The 16,107-nt window shown below is 34.8% G+C and overlaps 1 protein-coding gene across 6 annotated transcripts in view; it reads left to right on the forward strand.

The window, feature by feature from the left end:
- DCUN1D4 (defective in cullin neddylation 1 domain containing 4) overlaps nucleotides 1-16,107 on the forward strand; it is a 77,774-nt gene that overhangs the window by 11,245 nt on the left and 50,422 nt on the right. For 2 of the 6 annotated variants that reach the window (XM_051967587.1, XM_051967590.1), the window contains exons 2-3: nucleotides 6,789-6,859; nucleotides 7,018-7,057. The exons of 1 other annotated variant lie outside the window; for it this stretch is intronic. In XM_051967587.1, coding sequence (XP_051823547.1) covers nucleotides 6,789-6,859; nucleotides 7,018-7,057 — 111 coding nt within the window. Of the gene's footprint in view, nucleotides 1-3,755; nucleotides 3,861-6,788; nucleotides 6,860-7,017; nucleotides 7,058-9,182; nucleotides 9,264-9,527; nucleotides 9,622-16,107 lie in introns of those variants that run through there. 3 more of the 6 variants (XM_051967592.1, XM_051967589.1, XM_051967591.1) reach the window with 3 other exon arrangements.

Consider the following 16,107-nt stretch of genomic DNA (forward strand, 5'->3'; position numbering starts at 1 on the left):
TCTGGGTTCTTATCCCTAACTCTGATGCAGATTAGCTTTGTGGAAAAGCTTGGACAAGTCACCTTTCTGGTTCTCAGAAGACTTTAGTGTAGGGGGTGGTCCCTTCTAGGGCTAAATTCTATAAGAATACAATTTAATAGGGATTAAATACAAAAAAGGTGTTAATCCTCAAGGATGTTATTTTGTAAAACAACACAATTCAGTGACCATAGAAAAAGAAAAATGCAGGTTTTATTTTTCTTTCATATAATGAATGAAAGTTTTCTTTATATAAAAATTTCAGGCCTGAGTTTTTTGAACTTCTTGTTTAAGATATTTGCTAGGTTGATTTTTCAACAAACTAGAAATAAGCTCCTCATGAATATAGTGTATGCCTGTCTAAATCCTTAACACTTCTGAGGTTTCCTGTGTTACAGAGGTAAACAGTCTTCTCTAAACAAGTTGGATTAGTACTGTTTTCTAGAAAAGACTATAATCAGGAGGACCTAGCTTTGATGACACTTCATACTCAGTTGAGTGATTCCAGGAAAGCATCATCCCTTCTGTGGAATAAGACTAATAATTGGGAGAATTGAATAACGTCTGCAAACTTTGAAAACACCAGAGTTTCATTTGTCAGTTTGTTAGGTTCTACTCTGTCTAAATCATGTAGTGAGGTGGCACCAGAGTGTAGAGTGCTGGGCTTGAACTTGGGAAGACTTCTTAAGTTCAAATCCAGTCTCAGACATAGACTAGCTGTGTGACTCTGGGCCAGTCACTTACCCCGCTGAGCCAGAGAAGGAAATGGCAAACCATTTTTAGTATCTTTGCCAAGAAAACCCCAAATGGGTTATGAAGCATTGGACATGGCTGAAATGATTGAACAACAAATGTTTGTCTCACGAGAATAAAACGGCAAACTAATCAGTCTCTGCTCTCCAGGGATTTGCATTCTGGAGATAGTTGGTGGTACAACTATGGAGAAAGTACTGAGTCTGGAGTTGGAAAACCTGAATTCAGATACAGCCTTACATACTAGACATAGGATCCCTGGGAAGTCACTTAAACTTCCATCCACCTCAGTTTCCTTAACCATAAAATGGGGATAATCATAATACCTGTCGAGCTGTTAGGAGATAATATTCATAAAGTACTTAGTCCAATGTCTGACAGCAGTGTTTATTTCTTTCCTTTTCTTACTGTCCTAAGTGCATAGGTATATATGCACATACAAACCCATATTCACATTTATATGTGTGTGTATGTACACATATTTACATATGTAATTTAAGAACTACAAATGGTTATAGTTTGACTTATAGCAAAGGGCGGGGTGGCAAAGTGGGCAGGAATAAACAATTAGGAAATTAGTAGGAGCTCAATAAAATATTTGCTGATTTATTGAATTATCTTTTGTTTACCTTTTACACAAACTATTTTGTAACTAAAGATATTCCCTTTCTTATGAACCAGCTATGACTAACTATGAGTGAAATAGAGTTTGCTTTTCAGAAATCCTCACTTTGGATCAAGAAGCCAAGCTCAATTTATACTGATGGAAATATCTAACTAGAGAAAATCAGTTATTCAGATGAGTATTTAGCTTTGAAATATAAACAGAATTTATGAATTTGGCTTTTTTTGATCTCATAGGCATTAAATTTCATTTATTTGATTTTTACTTCCAACACTTTCACCTTCAGTTTTTCTGATTTCAAGTCCTGAGTAGTAAACAAGATTTCAGTGAAAAAATTTGGCATTACCACTGTGACTTTATTTTAGTTTCATTTTGTTTGCTGTTGCATTAAAAATTGATAGACTATTTGTTTATTTTTGAAATTGTGTAATATGTACTAAAATCTTTCCTTTATTCCATTGTTTTCCTCTTGTGTCACAAGATACCTGAATAAAGGCCCACATAGTCTCTAAATTATGTCTACTCACTGCAACAATCAGACTGAGGGTTCTTTTGAGTTGTAAGAATTTGAAGAAAAGCAAGCACTTCTATCAGTTTGTCCTATTCATTTATTTTTTTGTATCTCTTCAGATAAATCAGGGATTATGTGTAGTACTCTGTATCCACACAAGGGAAGGAAAGAGCAAACCTGTGCCTAAGACTTCCATGTCCAAAAGAGATACTCATTATAGCTGGCTGGAGAGAGTAGTTTGGGGCTACAGCAGGCTTCTCGCTGCACTTCCAGATCCCAGAGAGATGACAGCTCCACAGATGACTTTTCACCTTTCCTTCTGTTTCGAACAAAAGGTCTATCTCTGGTTAGACAAGCTCCCTCTTTCTGGGAGTTCCAGGATAGTGATTGATAGAACAGGGTGTTTGTTAATCTACTGCCTCCACTTCTAGAACTATGCTTTGGATTCAATAAGTGGTTGAGAGGAATAAGAATATTCTCATGAAATATTCTCTTGACATGCACAAGATTAAAAAAGGGGATCATAGACAGTCTTAAGTCTGTGGGATTTTAGTCTATTGGGATCCAGGTGGATACTAGTCTATGAGGCTGATCTCTGCAGTGATGGATATAGGAAATAATAGAAAATTAACACTTACCAAGACACATGCCCAATTATCTGGCAAGTGCTGGAATATGCCTTAGGTTGATCTTGAGGTGGAGGAATCCATGACCCTCACAGGAAATACTTACTGTTTTTTACTTTGAGATTCAACATTAACTCAGAAGAGGGGATGTTATAGTGAAGGGATAAAAGCTTTATTTATTCATACAGGGTGGTCTAAAAGTCATACTGTAAGGTTAATAAGACTTTTGGACACTCCATATATCTCTCTATGGTTGCTTGTATGTGTATATATTCAATCACAGGCATTTATTTCCCTTTCTCAAACTTAGGTAGGATATCACTTGAAGTTACAAATTTCTATCAAGCAAAATAATGTCTTTTATTTACAAAATGAGAAACTCTTGAGGCTATCTCATAGAAAATCTTTATCATGGAAAACATTGGAGAAATTAGTTTCTTTACCCTGCTAATAGTCGGATTCCCTCCCTCCTTCCCACTGGAACTTGGGTTGGTTTAGGGAGAGGTATGAGATCTTGTATAGGAAAAGAAATGAGTTGCTACAATAGAACATGAGTTTTCTAGCCCAGGAGTCTACCTCACCTTCCTCTGATACCCTGTTTAAGAATGCAAACTGTATTCTGGCAATGTAGTGGGGTTTCTTGGTACCTTATCTTTTCATGTTTAAACTGTCATCATGAAAAGTAGTGTGGGCAAATCAGGCCCTTTCAGAAACTTGGTGTTTAGACCTTTGTATTTTAAATTAATCCACTTACATAATAGATTGTTCTAAATACTCAGTTCTTTTTTTGATCTTGGACTTCAGGTAGACCAATGATTTTTAAATTGTCTCTCCTGGATCTGTTTTCCAGGAGGGCTGTTTTTGCAGCGAGGTATTTTACGTTTTCTTCCATTTTTCACTCTTTAATTTGCTTGGCTGATTCTTGATGTCTCAGAGAGTCATTAGCCTCCATTTGCCACATTCTAGTTTTTAATGTGTGATTTTCCTCAGGTAGCTTTTGTTATCTCTCTTCCCATTTGATTAATTTTATTTTTCAAGGTGGTGTTTTCTTCAGAAGAATTTTTTTTTTTAATTTGGCTGATTGTATTATTAAGCAATTGCCTTTCTTTTCTAATCTATTGACTCTTGCATAACTCTCTTCTTTTTCTCTCATTTTTTCTTCTACCTTTCTTATTTGCCTTTTACAGTCTTTTATGAGCACTTTCAAGAAGCCTCTTTGGGCTCAAGAACAATTTATTTCCCTCTTTGAGACGTCCTCTGTGGACATTCTGTCCTCATCTGTCATGGTCTGTTTTGGTCTGCCCTATCACCACAGTAGCTTTCTCTGGTAAGGTTCTTTTCTGTTTTTTGCTCATTTTCTTTCCTTTGATATTTCTTTTTCTTTTTGTACTTAAGAGTTCTCCTTCCGGGGCATAGGGGGCGCCATCCCGAGCTTCCTGTGCAGTTTGAGCCTCTGCTTTGAGCACAGCGCCCCCTTGTGGTTGCAGGGGGAGCTCGCCTGCCCTGTCCAGAACACACTCTGGTTTCCCCCAGTTTCCTTCCTGAGCTGAGACTGGAGGCTGCCCCCTACTGTGCTCCTCTACTGAGCCGGGACGGAGGTTCTCAGCAGCTGATCTGCTGTAAGTAAGTCCCTCTCGCCGGCTTTCCCAGAATATGTCTGAGCTGGGCTGAACATCCCAGTGAGACTGACCTTTCTTGGAGTTTTTCAGTCTGTTCTGACAAAGGTCAGAGTGATTTCATTCCATCAGTCTCTGTTCAGAAGCTCCCTTTCACATGGTTTTGGAGGGAATCTGGGAGAGCTCGAGCAGCTTCCTGGCTTCACTCCACCATCTTTGCTCCTGAATACTCATTTCTTTGCACGTGAAGAATGATTTTTTGAATTTTGTTTTTCTTTTGGATTCTAATGCTTGGATAGTTGAATTAAAGCATGGTTTTGGAGGTGTCAGGAGAGCTTATGTTGTAGTTTGGATTCTGGTCTTTCTCGGGACAGGTTCTTTATTTTTTTACTCATCCTGCAGGACCTCTTCTCTTTTCTGAAATCCTTCAGAAAACTTTCAAAATTTACCATCTTTTATTCTTGTTGAATAGGCCTCTTTGTTTGTAACATTAAAGATGGGTAGCCAATCAGATTCATTGGAGGGAGACCGTCTCTTCCCCTATACAGCATCCACTCTTTTTCATCATCCCCGAGTTGTCATGATGCTTGGCAGGTTGATGAGATCAATGGTGAGAATATCATGTAACACTGTGCCCAAGGTGGTGGAGGTGGTGATGGTCTTTTTCAGGGCTATTATATGTTTTCAGCCCCTCCGGATTCTGACTCCTTTTCTTATTATGCTCTTGGCTACTTCCACTTAGGTCATTACATATCCTTGTCTTGTGAATTAAAGTCGCCAAATAAAAACTTAGGACCTTAATATATATTGGTTGGTTGATCATATCACCAACTTGATTCTATTGGGCATCTAGGTCGCTGAGTGGATTGGGTACTAGGCCTTGGAGTCAGGGAGACCTGAGTTAAAATGTGACTTCACATGTACATTAGCTGTATAATCTTGTTGCAAGTCACTACATGCCTCAATTTCCTTATATTTAAAATGAACTGGAGAAGGAAATGGCAAACCATTCTAACATCTCTGCCAAGAAAACTCCCAAATGGGGTCATCAAGAATAGGATACACCTGAAAATACACTTAATTGTCTATGTGTTCTCTTAAGATTTCTCATGATTTGTGTGAATATTAAAAATTCTCCACATGGAGAAAAAAATGAGTTTTTAAAAATGCTTTTCCCTTTCAGTCTAATTTGTAAGTTTAGTTTTTTTTTTTTTTTTAACAGAAGGATTTAGTTTTGTACAAATATCTCTGAATTACTGTATTTTTAAGTCCATAGCCTTGCACGGTGTCCACTATATAGCAGGTACTTAATGAATGTTTATTGTTTGATTGATTGGAAATATGGCTGCTGTAATTGAAACTCTTTGTAATTGGTCTTGGTGTACCAAATAAAATTCTCCCATATGATAGGGAGTTTCTGCTTTTTTAACCCACAGTGTTTTTTGAGAGATTAGTAGTATCATTTGGAGAAGTTCTTCACCTGGAATCTGTGGACTTAAAAAAAATAGATCTGGAAAATTATTTGAGTATATAATTGGTTTTTTTTGTAGTCCTATATATTTTATGTATGTATAAACATTATTCTGAGTTAGGGGTCTATAGACATTAAGTGTGCCAGAGTGGCCCATGATTCACATAAAAGGTTAAAAACATCTGATTTAGAGTGTTGCAGTAAGAAGCATGCCTTTTCAAGGACTTTTCTTGGAGAGAAGGACATAGGTTTTATTATTGAGGAGGATTTGTGCAGTCAGTATTTATACATGGACCCACAATCTTCAAGAACCTTAGATGTTATTTCCCCTTCCCCCCCCCCCCCCATTTTGATAAATGAGGAAACTGGAGACCTAAAAAAATTAAACCATTTGTCTGAGATTACAGAGGTATAGTAAGTTGCACATCCAGAATTTAAGTCCAGATCCAGCATAGTTCTTTATGGATGGTAATTTTAGTTTTCCCCTTTGACAAGCCTTATTAAGTAAGCACTGTCATATTAACTGATATCTTCAGATACAGAAAATCAGTATTTTTAAGACTCTAGACTTCACTACAAATGATCAAGGTGCTGGCATAGTGAGGTTTTATGAATTTTTGAAATGTATTTCATTGCATTTGAATTTAGAAAATGAATTCTGGTATATAACAGTCACTCAGATACGTCTGTTTAAAAAATTACTACCATTATCATAGATTTCATATACTCAAGAAAAACATAATTATTATCTTTTCAACTGTCTTCCTGTTTGGTGAGTGAATAATTAGTTTACTAGTAGTTGTTGGGAAGGGAAAAAGGAGAATGTGACCTTTGCTATCCAGGACCTATATTTTCATTTTATTGGACTTGTTTTTCATAAGCTTAATGATACTTTAATTTTAGTTGCATGACTGGCATGATTTTGCCACTCATAAATATATTTTTATTTTAAACTTAATAGGATTCATATAGAAGCTTTTTAATATGAGGTCTTAGAATTTAGATGGAGAATTATTGATTTCTAGGAAGAGGGCTGGCTATATGTTGAATTTTATAAGGGTACAATTTAGTTAGTATCAGAATTTTTATTTAGTTTCACATCTGACATTACACAGCCTTATTTTGGGGCATGGGAAGCAAATGAAACTGATTTTTGTTTCTTTTAAAGACTTTCAGTTGAATTCTCATCTCTCAACACTGGCAAATATTCACAAGATTTATCACACCCTTAATAAACTGGTAAGTAAATATAATAAAAACAAAAACCAACTGTTTATAAAAGAACTTTTTGGGGGGATTATGGAAGTCAATTAAGATATATTTAGATGTTCATGAAAATGTTGAATTACAAAACTTGATATGTGACATATTGATAATAGCAAAACTATTTCTTGCAGAATTTAACAGAAGACGTTGGGCAAGACGATCACCAGACAGGTATATATAAAAACTAAATTTTGGGGTCGAGACTTGTGATTTCATTGGTGTAGGGAGCTCCGGGAGAGGAACTTCCTCTGCCAATGTAGATCAACATCTTCTGCAGATTATACTGGGAGAATTATCTGGGGGTTCTCCCCCCAAGAGAAGTTCCATGATTTGCTCATGGTATCATGGTCTGGATGCATCAAAGGAAGGACTTGCATCCAGGTCTTCCTGCCTTTGGGACTGGCTTCTTTATGCACATATCTACCACATCATGCTGTATATAGTCATATTTTTAAATATTTAAACTTCCTTTTGGAAAATAGTAATAAAGATATGATTAAAAAGCATACATGGTTTATATCACTTGTAGTGGGAAACACTGTTTTCAAGCTGTTGATATATTCATGTCAGTAACTGAAGAGAATTTTTAGTGTCACGGCTGCTTCCCACCAGGAAGTCTATTCTGGTGCCCTAGTCATGGCTAAGGAAGTGCTGCTCAGCAGTATTTATGTAGTAAGTAGAACTAGATGTTTTCATGGTGGTTGGTGGTTTTGAAGGTAAATTTCTTTTATAAAAATAATTTGTGAACATTCTATTTACTATTTTTACTAGCTAATTTCAAAATAAGAAATTTATTTTTTGATGATTGAATCTAAATAATTGTGATGATTGAAAATGATGAATTTCCATGTTTTTTAAATAGCTTTATTTTGTGATTAGTGGGATTAGGCAAGATATGGGATTCTTGAGTCTTTATGCATAATATTGATTTCAAAATGTGTAGAATCCTCTAAAAGAAAATAAAACTGATCATAATATTCCCCAAATGCCAGTTTTCTTTGAAGGTTTTCAGTGAATAGTTCTATAGCATGTTTGAAGTTTGCTGATTACTTTTCAGCTATGAATTTGTTCCTGTAAAAGTAGAATAAAAATAATTTTCTTTGAATTTCTTAGTAGTAAAATTGTAATCCTCACTCACACATTTTTGCTTAAGAATGAAAAAAAAAAAAAAAGAGAATGTGGGGACCAGAGGGCAGTAGTAGCTAGCTAATGGTGAAATATTGTATTTAGTGACTTAAGATCCTTAGCTTTATGGCTCCTTGGTGTTTTATGATGTAGGTGACTTAGTCATAAACACATTTAAAACTTTTATTTTAGCCCTTACATTCTTTTTCAGTATCTTTTAAAATTACTCTGGTTTGGTACTGGTTTGATTGTTTTCTTTTTGTTAAGATCGTAGAACCATTGAGTAAATCATAAAATCGTAACAAAGTCTGTCATTAGAGACCATCTATCTTTTTAAAAGTTCTCAGCTATAAAAAGTGTAACAAGTAGAGAGTCTTTTTTTCATTGTATTTACTGTTCTGAAACATCAGGTAAAATTTTAAAAGAAATGTAGTTTAAATATAGTACAAAGAGTACTACACCAAGGTCATTGCAAACAGTTAAAATTTTTAACCAAACTAACAGCAGCACTGCCAATTGTGTGGTGAAAGTTGTCAGTCTCTGAAAAGAAACATACAGAGATCTAGACATACTCAAGATGTTCCTTAATAGTTATCGACCAGCTATAGTCAGCTTGGTTCTTCGCTTGCATTTTATCTGGTAAGAGGACATTCACTAATCTTTTTTTTTTTTTTTTTATTTAGATGCCAGTTTTATAATTAGGGCATCAGTAGGGCATAATACAACCTTTTGAGTGAATATTCTAATTGAAGTGTAGCGCTTTCCACAAAACAACTCTCTGATTTTGCTTCCTTCCTTTTTTTCTTCCAGATGATTGTAATAATAGCTCACATTTATGATGATTTATCATTTACAAAGTGTTTTTCTTATAACAGCTATGTGACAGTTTCAGGTCAGGAGCCATTGGTATATACATAGAACACTTTATTTTAGGTGACTCTATTTGGGAGCAGAGATGAAGGGGTCAAGTTGGGTGTTCATTTTAAGGTCATCTGAAAAACATCCCTATTGGTCACTTGTTCCTTCTGAGGTCACAGAAGCCAGATGTGACAGTGAGGCAGAAACTTATTGCTTCAAAAGGGTGGAGGATGGGGAGAGCCAGTATTACATTGGATTGAATTTGATGGTGTTGGCAGTGGTAGTAGTACTAAGGGAATCATTTGGTTAAAAAGGAGACAGACCTATCTATGGGTTAGGAAGATAATCTGTTTGACCCTTGGCACCTGGAAAACAATGAGAATTCAAATAAGAGGTAAAGTAAGCAGGAGATCCAATCTTGAGGAAAAGAAGAGCCGAGTTTGGTCTTTTGGAGTTTAGGAGCTAAGTAGCTCTGGCCTGAGCTCCTTCTCCTTGATTACATCCTGCCATGTGTCTCCTGGCTTTTCTGCCCTCGCCTCTGCCGGCTCCAGTGCATTGTGGCCTATGTGCTATTAGTGTTAACAGCAGTTAGTGCAGCTGTGTCACCAACTGCATTATTGGACCATTGGCCCTCTCCTTGCTGCCCTCCTCAGCTTTCTTTTTTTTTTTAATTTCTTAAATTTTATTGTTGTTTTTGAAGAGTCTTCTGTCGAGCCTCCCCAGCAATGTTAATTCAGGAAGGAGGCCATCTGGTATGGAGATGCTATATTATTTTCTTTTTCACAGGACTGAGTTCTGCTCCATGAATGTCTGTTCTCTGATTATCTTTCCTGAGGCTGGGGCATCTTGCCTTTTGGGTTGTGTCCCCAGTCCATCCTGGATAGTAGATAGCCTTAGGTGCCATTCCAACCCTTCATGGGAGAATGGGGTACTCCAAGGCACTTGGAGAAAGGAATCTCCTGGGATGAGACTCATTGAGGCTCCCTCCTTTATCCTACTCTTTGGCATCCTTTAATCACTCTGTCCTAGAAGCGATTCCTAACCCATCCTTTTTGTTCACCACTGCTCTTGGCTTTTATGCCCATAATGTTCCAGTCAAGTGAAAGTGGTTTCTGCTCTCCTTCTAAATCGGAGAGAGGCCTGAATGTTTCACATACTCCCCTTCCCCCCACCTCCCCTTATTTTGCTACCTGAGCAAACTTTCACTTACTATGTGTCAGATACTGTGCTGGTGATGGGAAGCACTTTGTTCTCTTTAAGATTCAAATGTTACCATTTTGGTATCTATTTTATCATGCTCTAAAACTTGAGGGAATTGTTTCTATTACTTAATCTTTTCTTGTAGTGCTACTTAGTAGTTTTTCTGTTTTTTTTTCCCCATTGAAGTGCTTTCTTTTTATCTTTTGTTTTGTTTTTTAAATGCTTTTTATTGATGTCTTTTTTTTAAGTCTCCAAAATTTCCCCTCTTAACATTTCTCCTCAGTCATTCTATGTGAGAAATATTTTTTTTAAGAAAAAAATAAAAATAATCAGCAAAACTGATCTATATTACAGAAGCCTGAAAATTTGAACAATTTATCACATTCACATATCTTTCACCTTTGCAAATGGGTGGAAATGTATTAGTGACTAATCATATGTCAGGGTGTATTAATGACTAATCATATCTCTTCTTTGGAACCATGCTTGTTCTTTATTTTTCAACTTTCACTTTTTTTATGCTTCTTTCCATTTACATTATTTGTAGTCATGTGTATTATTTTCTTGACTTGTACTTCATGTTGTAGCAGTTCATTTAGATCTTTCTTTGCTTCTCTGTTTTATTCATATTTATCATTTCTTATAGCACAGTCATTCTATTTCATTCACATACCATAGTTTGTTTAGGTATTTCCTGATCTGTGTATATCTACTTTATTTCCAATTTTATACTACTACGAAAAATAATGTAACTATTTTTGATATATTATGAGGACTTTTTTTAAATTGGTATCCTCTTTAAAATATAAGCCCTCATTGTGGAATCTCTGATTAAAAAGTATTTTAGTCATTTATTTGCATAATTCCAAATTGCTTTCCAAAGTGGTTATACTTGATTATAATATTTATTGTACAATACCACCAATATTAAATGAGTGTCCCTATCTTCCTAGAACCTTCCCCCTCCAACAATGACTACTCTTCTTATTCTTTGTCATCTTTGCCAGCTTTCAAGGTATGATGTAAAATCTTAGGATTATTTTGACATATTTCTCTTAGTATTTTTGATTGTGGGAGCATTCTGTTAATATTTTGCTCATATTCTTGGACCACTTATCTATTGGAGAATAATTTTTGATTATGTATATTTGTATATCTTGGATACCAACTCCATATCAGAGAAATTGCCTTTCCTATAGTAGGTATTAATTTTCTTGTGCTTGCAGCTTTTCAGTTTCTTATTATCAAAGTTTATCTGTTACATCTTTTGTAATTGCCCGTATCTCTTGTTTGGTAAATAATATATCTCCTATACATCCATGAGATCATGAAGAATCAGATAGGACTGAATGAATGAACTGACCAACTATCCATAGCTTTGGAAAATATATGATTTTTTTTCTAAAATTTTAATAAGATCTTTAATATTAACATTATTTGTTGTGTTTTTTTTTTTTTTTAAATAACAAATAGCCGGCATGAGGCAGTGAGGTGGCACAGTGGATAGAGTGCCAGCCCTGAAGTCAGGAGGACTTGAGTTCAAATCTGGTCTCAGACACTTAACACTTCCTAGGTGTACGACCTTGAGCAAGTCACTTAACCCTCTAATTGCCTCAGCAATAAATAAATAATCAAATAAATAAATAAATAGACAAGCAAATGAATGAATGAATGAGTAAATAAATAGCTGGCATGCATATTTGGGATGGTGGTAATGATACACATGCACTTTTTATTGAAAATCTTATTGCTTTGATAATTTTGATCAATTTTGTTAGATGGTGCTATTCTCATGTGCACTCCAATTTCTTTTGCTTTTCAGAACGTTATATTCCAATTCATTTCTTTATACATGAGTATAGTCCTATGCTATTTACATTGATCTCTTTAGATTTTTCTCTTAATTAAAACATTTATTTTTTGACATTGAAATGATGGAATTTAACTGAAACTCATAGTTTGGTGTTGTGTGTGTGGTGGCAATCTGTAGACTTTATGAATCAGTATTTTGTCCTTTGTTTTCTGTATATCTGGACAGTTTTCTTGAATTTTCTTATGTTAATTTGTCTTTGAGATAATAGGATCTTTCCCCCAATCTATTGCTATATTCAGGCTTTTAATTTTGTATTTCTAGGAGACTAATCAGCTTTAAATTATATCTGTAATTTGTAATTTGTTTTGATTTGATGTCTTTGATTTATAAATAACTCATTTATTCTTCCTATGTTGGATTTTGATTCTGCTTTGCTAAATTTTCTTCTGCTATATCAGCCATTATTTTTCAGTTACTTTACTTTGTGTTCTAAATTGTCCATGTTCTTGTTGGTTTTTATTCATTTTTCTTTGAGAATTCACTTGCTTTAATTTTTTTAGTCCTAATTTTCATCATTTATTCTTTAATTTTCTTTCTTATTTTTCTATTGAAACATTCCAGAATTTCTTGCTGCCGTTTCATTATTTCTGGGACCCTTTTAGAATTTGCCATGTGTACAGTCACTCCTCTGAGAGCTTGGTGTAAGATCTTAGAAAAGCAAACCTTAATAAAAAGAGAAACCCTGAAAGGATTTTTTTACATTGGGGTGTTTGAAAGGACCTCAATGAGAGGATTAAATACATACATGCCAAAAGCAGGAAAAAGGAAAATTGCTCTCAAGAATCTCATTGGCTCCAAACTTCACAGAAAGAGTAAAGAAAGACAAATTTAGATTTGAGCTTACTTTTCTTCTATTTTGTTGATTTTTAAGATGGACAAAAAGATTGGGGGGGGGGGGAGTAAGAGCTATACTTGGAAAGAAATGAGAAATAAGGAGGAACTTAAAGATTTTCGTAGTTATGGTGCTTCAGAATAAGATTATATGGAATATGGGCTAGAATTATCTGTAATCAATTGCTAGAGGCTTTTCTAGTAAGATAAGGGTTAAGTGTATATATGTGAGTCTATAGAGAGACATTTATATACATACATACCACAACACATATATTTAAATACATATACATATAAAATCTCATCATTTTTACGTACCTTTTGAAGTACTACTAGCCAGGATAATAATAAGAGATAAAGGAATTAAGGAAATAGTGCAGACAAAAGAAAAAATTATTACTTTTTGATGCTAATATGTTATGACTTAAAGAAATCCAGAGATTCAACTAAAATCATTTGAAAACTGTAAGTTCATTTGGTAGTAGGATATAAAATAATGTACTCACTAAAATTATTTGAAACTGTAAGTTCATTTGGTAGTAGGTTATAAAAATATACTCACAAAAAAGCATTTTTGTATATTCACAATGACTTGGAGATGGAAAAAGAAATTGTTGAAAATGATTACAGAAAATTTAAAACTCCATTTGCCAAAACACATTTAGATAATATCTATTAAAAACTACAGAATTATCTTTCAGAAATAAAGGAAGATTTAAATAAAATAAAATATTTATAAATATTAGCATAGTTCTTGGCATGCAGTAGGTACTTTTTTTTTAATTTATTATTTTATAATAACTTTTTATTGACAGAACCCATGCCAGGGTAATTTTTTACAACATTATCCCTTGCACTCACTTCTGTTCTGATTTTTCCCCTTCCTCCTTCCACCCCCTCCCCTAGATGGCAAGCAGTTCTATATATGTTAAATATGTATGCAGTAGGTACTTAATTAATGCTTATTATATTCCTAATAATTAGAAGAAAAGAGAAGGAAAGAAAATATCTTTCATAGCTATGAATGTTAGAACAATTTCTGATCTCAAATAAGTGATGGGAGATATAATCATATAAAGGGTTAAAAGGACAATTTTGATAATATTAAATTGAAAGGCTTTTCCAATTTTATCTATTGATAAAATAAATTCAGTTAGAATAAGAAGGGAAACAGTTATTGGAAAATTCATTACACTGTTTCTCAGATAAAAGTTGTATATCCAAGATACGAATGATTGGTACAAACGTTTAAGAACTATTCTTCCATGAGGAAGTGATTAAAAGGTACAATCACTTTTCAAAAGAAGAAATGGAAGCCATTAATAGCTGTAATGAATAAGCTAGGCTTTAGGTTTGGCATTAGATAAAGATCTGATATCTGTGTAACACGGAGAATGGGGGTGTGTGTGTGTGTGTGTGTGTATACACATACATATATACATATATAAAACAAGAACTATACTGCCTAAATAAGTGGTCAAAAGATACAAACAAGCAATTTTCAAAAGAAGAAATGTGAGCTGTCAATAACTCCAGTGGGTAGTAGACCTGGCTTCAAGAAGTCTTTAGATTTTAATCTCAATTAATGACTCAAAGGTCATTTAGTAGTTAACAGAAAGGAGGCTTAAAGATGATATAGCACTTCACTTGATTAGACACATGTCTGATTCTGTGGTGTTGCGTGACATTTGCCGAATCTAAAAGGCCCCAACTCCACGTGGTTGGTTTTTTTAAATATCCTTACACTTAGGGGGCACCAGGGAGCCACATCGTATGGCCAGAGGAAGCTGGGTCAATAGAGATATGCTTTGAACTTTTTGTACCCTGGACTGATCAGGTTGGCCTTTCTGGGTGAATATTAGCCAAACTATATGGACTCAAATCACTAATAATAGAAACTCCAATTTACAGCATTCTGACATTCAACCTTGTACCCTTTCATTTTGGCAAAGGTGACAAAAAAGGAAAATGGAAATTCTTGGAGAATTTATGGGAGGATAAATATGCACACTAATATATTAATGAGTTTTGGGAAACAATTTGGTGCTATGTCCCCATAGTCACTAAAGAATGTGTGTATCCTTTACCCTGAATCAATAATTCTAATTGTATATAGATTATTATATTGTATATAGATTATTATATTGTATATAAGACAGAGGAAAGGAGCCTATAGGTGCAAATATATTTATATTTTTGTGGTAGCAAAGGATTTAGAACAAATAAGGTGTGCAGTGGGAAAAGTTAAATTATGGTAAATGGAATATTACTGTGCCACAAGAAATGATAAAAGCACTTAGGGAAAGCTGGGAAGACTTTTATGAACTGATGCAGAGTTGAGTGAGCAGGACCAGGGGTCAGGAGTCCAGTTTATACAATGATATAAAAGAAAACAACTTTGGAAGATTTCAGAACTGTGACTACTGTACGATCAAGCAGAACTTCAAAAGACTGATGAACTATGCTTCCCATGCCTTTGCAGAGAAGTAACAGACTGGAGCTGCAGAACAATACACACATTTTGAGACACAACTTATTTGTGGATTTATTTGTTTATCCTTACTTTTCACAAGGCCTTAATTGGAGGTAACTGTGACCCTAGGGGTGAAGTTGGCAGGTGATGATAGGCATAAAAAGGAAAAGAACAAAAAGTGTTAGTGAAATCTTATTAAAATAAATAGCAGAAGGACATTAAGAAAGGGACACACAATGTAGTTTTCCTACTGTCATGTTAAGTTGAACGTACTTTGAGCACCATAAATAAAAGTTCATAGTTTCACATACAGTCCTTTTTTGTTCTTGTATATTTGTATATTGAAATGTTCATGTTTGTTGATGTTAAGGTGATAAAAGAAGAAAATTCATTTTAAAAAAGCATCAAACAGTCCACAAAACAGGAAAGAAACATGCTTGCTCAAAGAATTTGCTTCTGTCATGAGGATGATGGACACTGAGTCTAAATGAAAGGTATTATATATAAATAGTGAGGTATCCTCCAGGTGTTCCTGTTTGTAGATGTCATCTGTAGTAATTGCATCAAGCTTCAGAATCCTCTGATATCTGCTCAGTGGGACAGAAGAGGGGGACCTGGATTACACTGAATTGCGATTGGGTTGGCAGTGGCACTAGGGGTTAGAGGACACTAAAGGAGATGACCACTAAAAGGAGAACAACTGCTTAAAGATCAGATTGTTGGTTGGTTGGATTATATCGTTCACATGGGAATAACCGAAGGAATGAGGCATGTCCATTGGGTTGGCCAGTGGTATAAAACTCAAACTGAAGGATTCCTGCACATTGCCATAATGACTTAGAAAAACTCAGTGTTAGCATC

Source organism: Antechinus flavipes, chromosome 6 (assembly GCF_016432865.1).
Source record: "Antechinus flavipes isolate AdamAnt ecotype Samford, QLD, Australia chromosome 6, AdamAnt_v2, whole genome shotgun sequence".
NCBI lineage: Eukaryota > Metazoa > Chordata > Mammalia > Dasyuromorphia > Dasyuridae > Antechinus > Antechinus flavipes.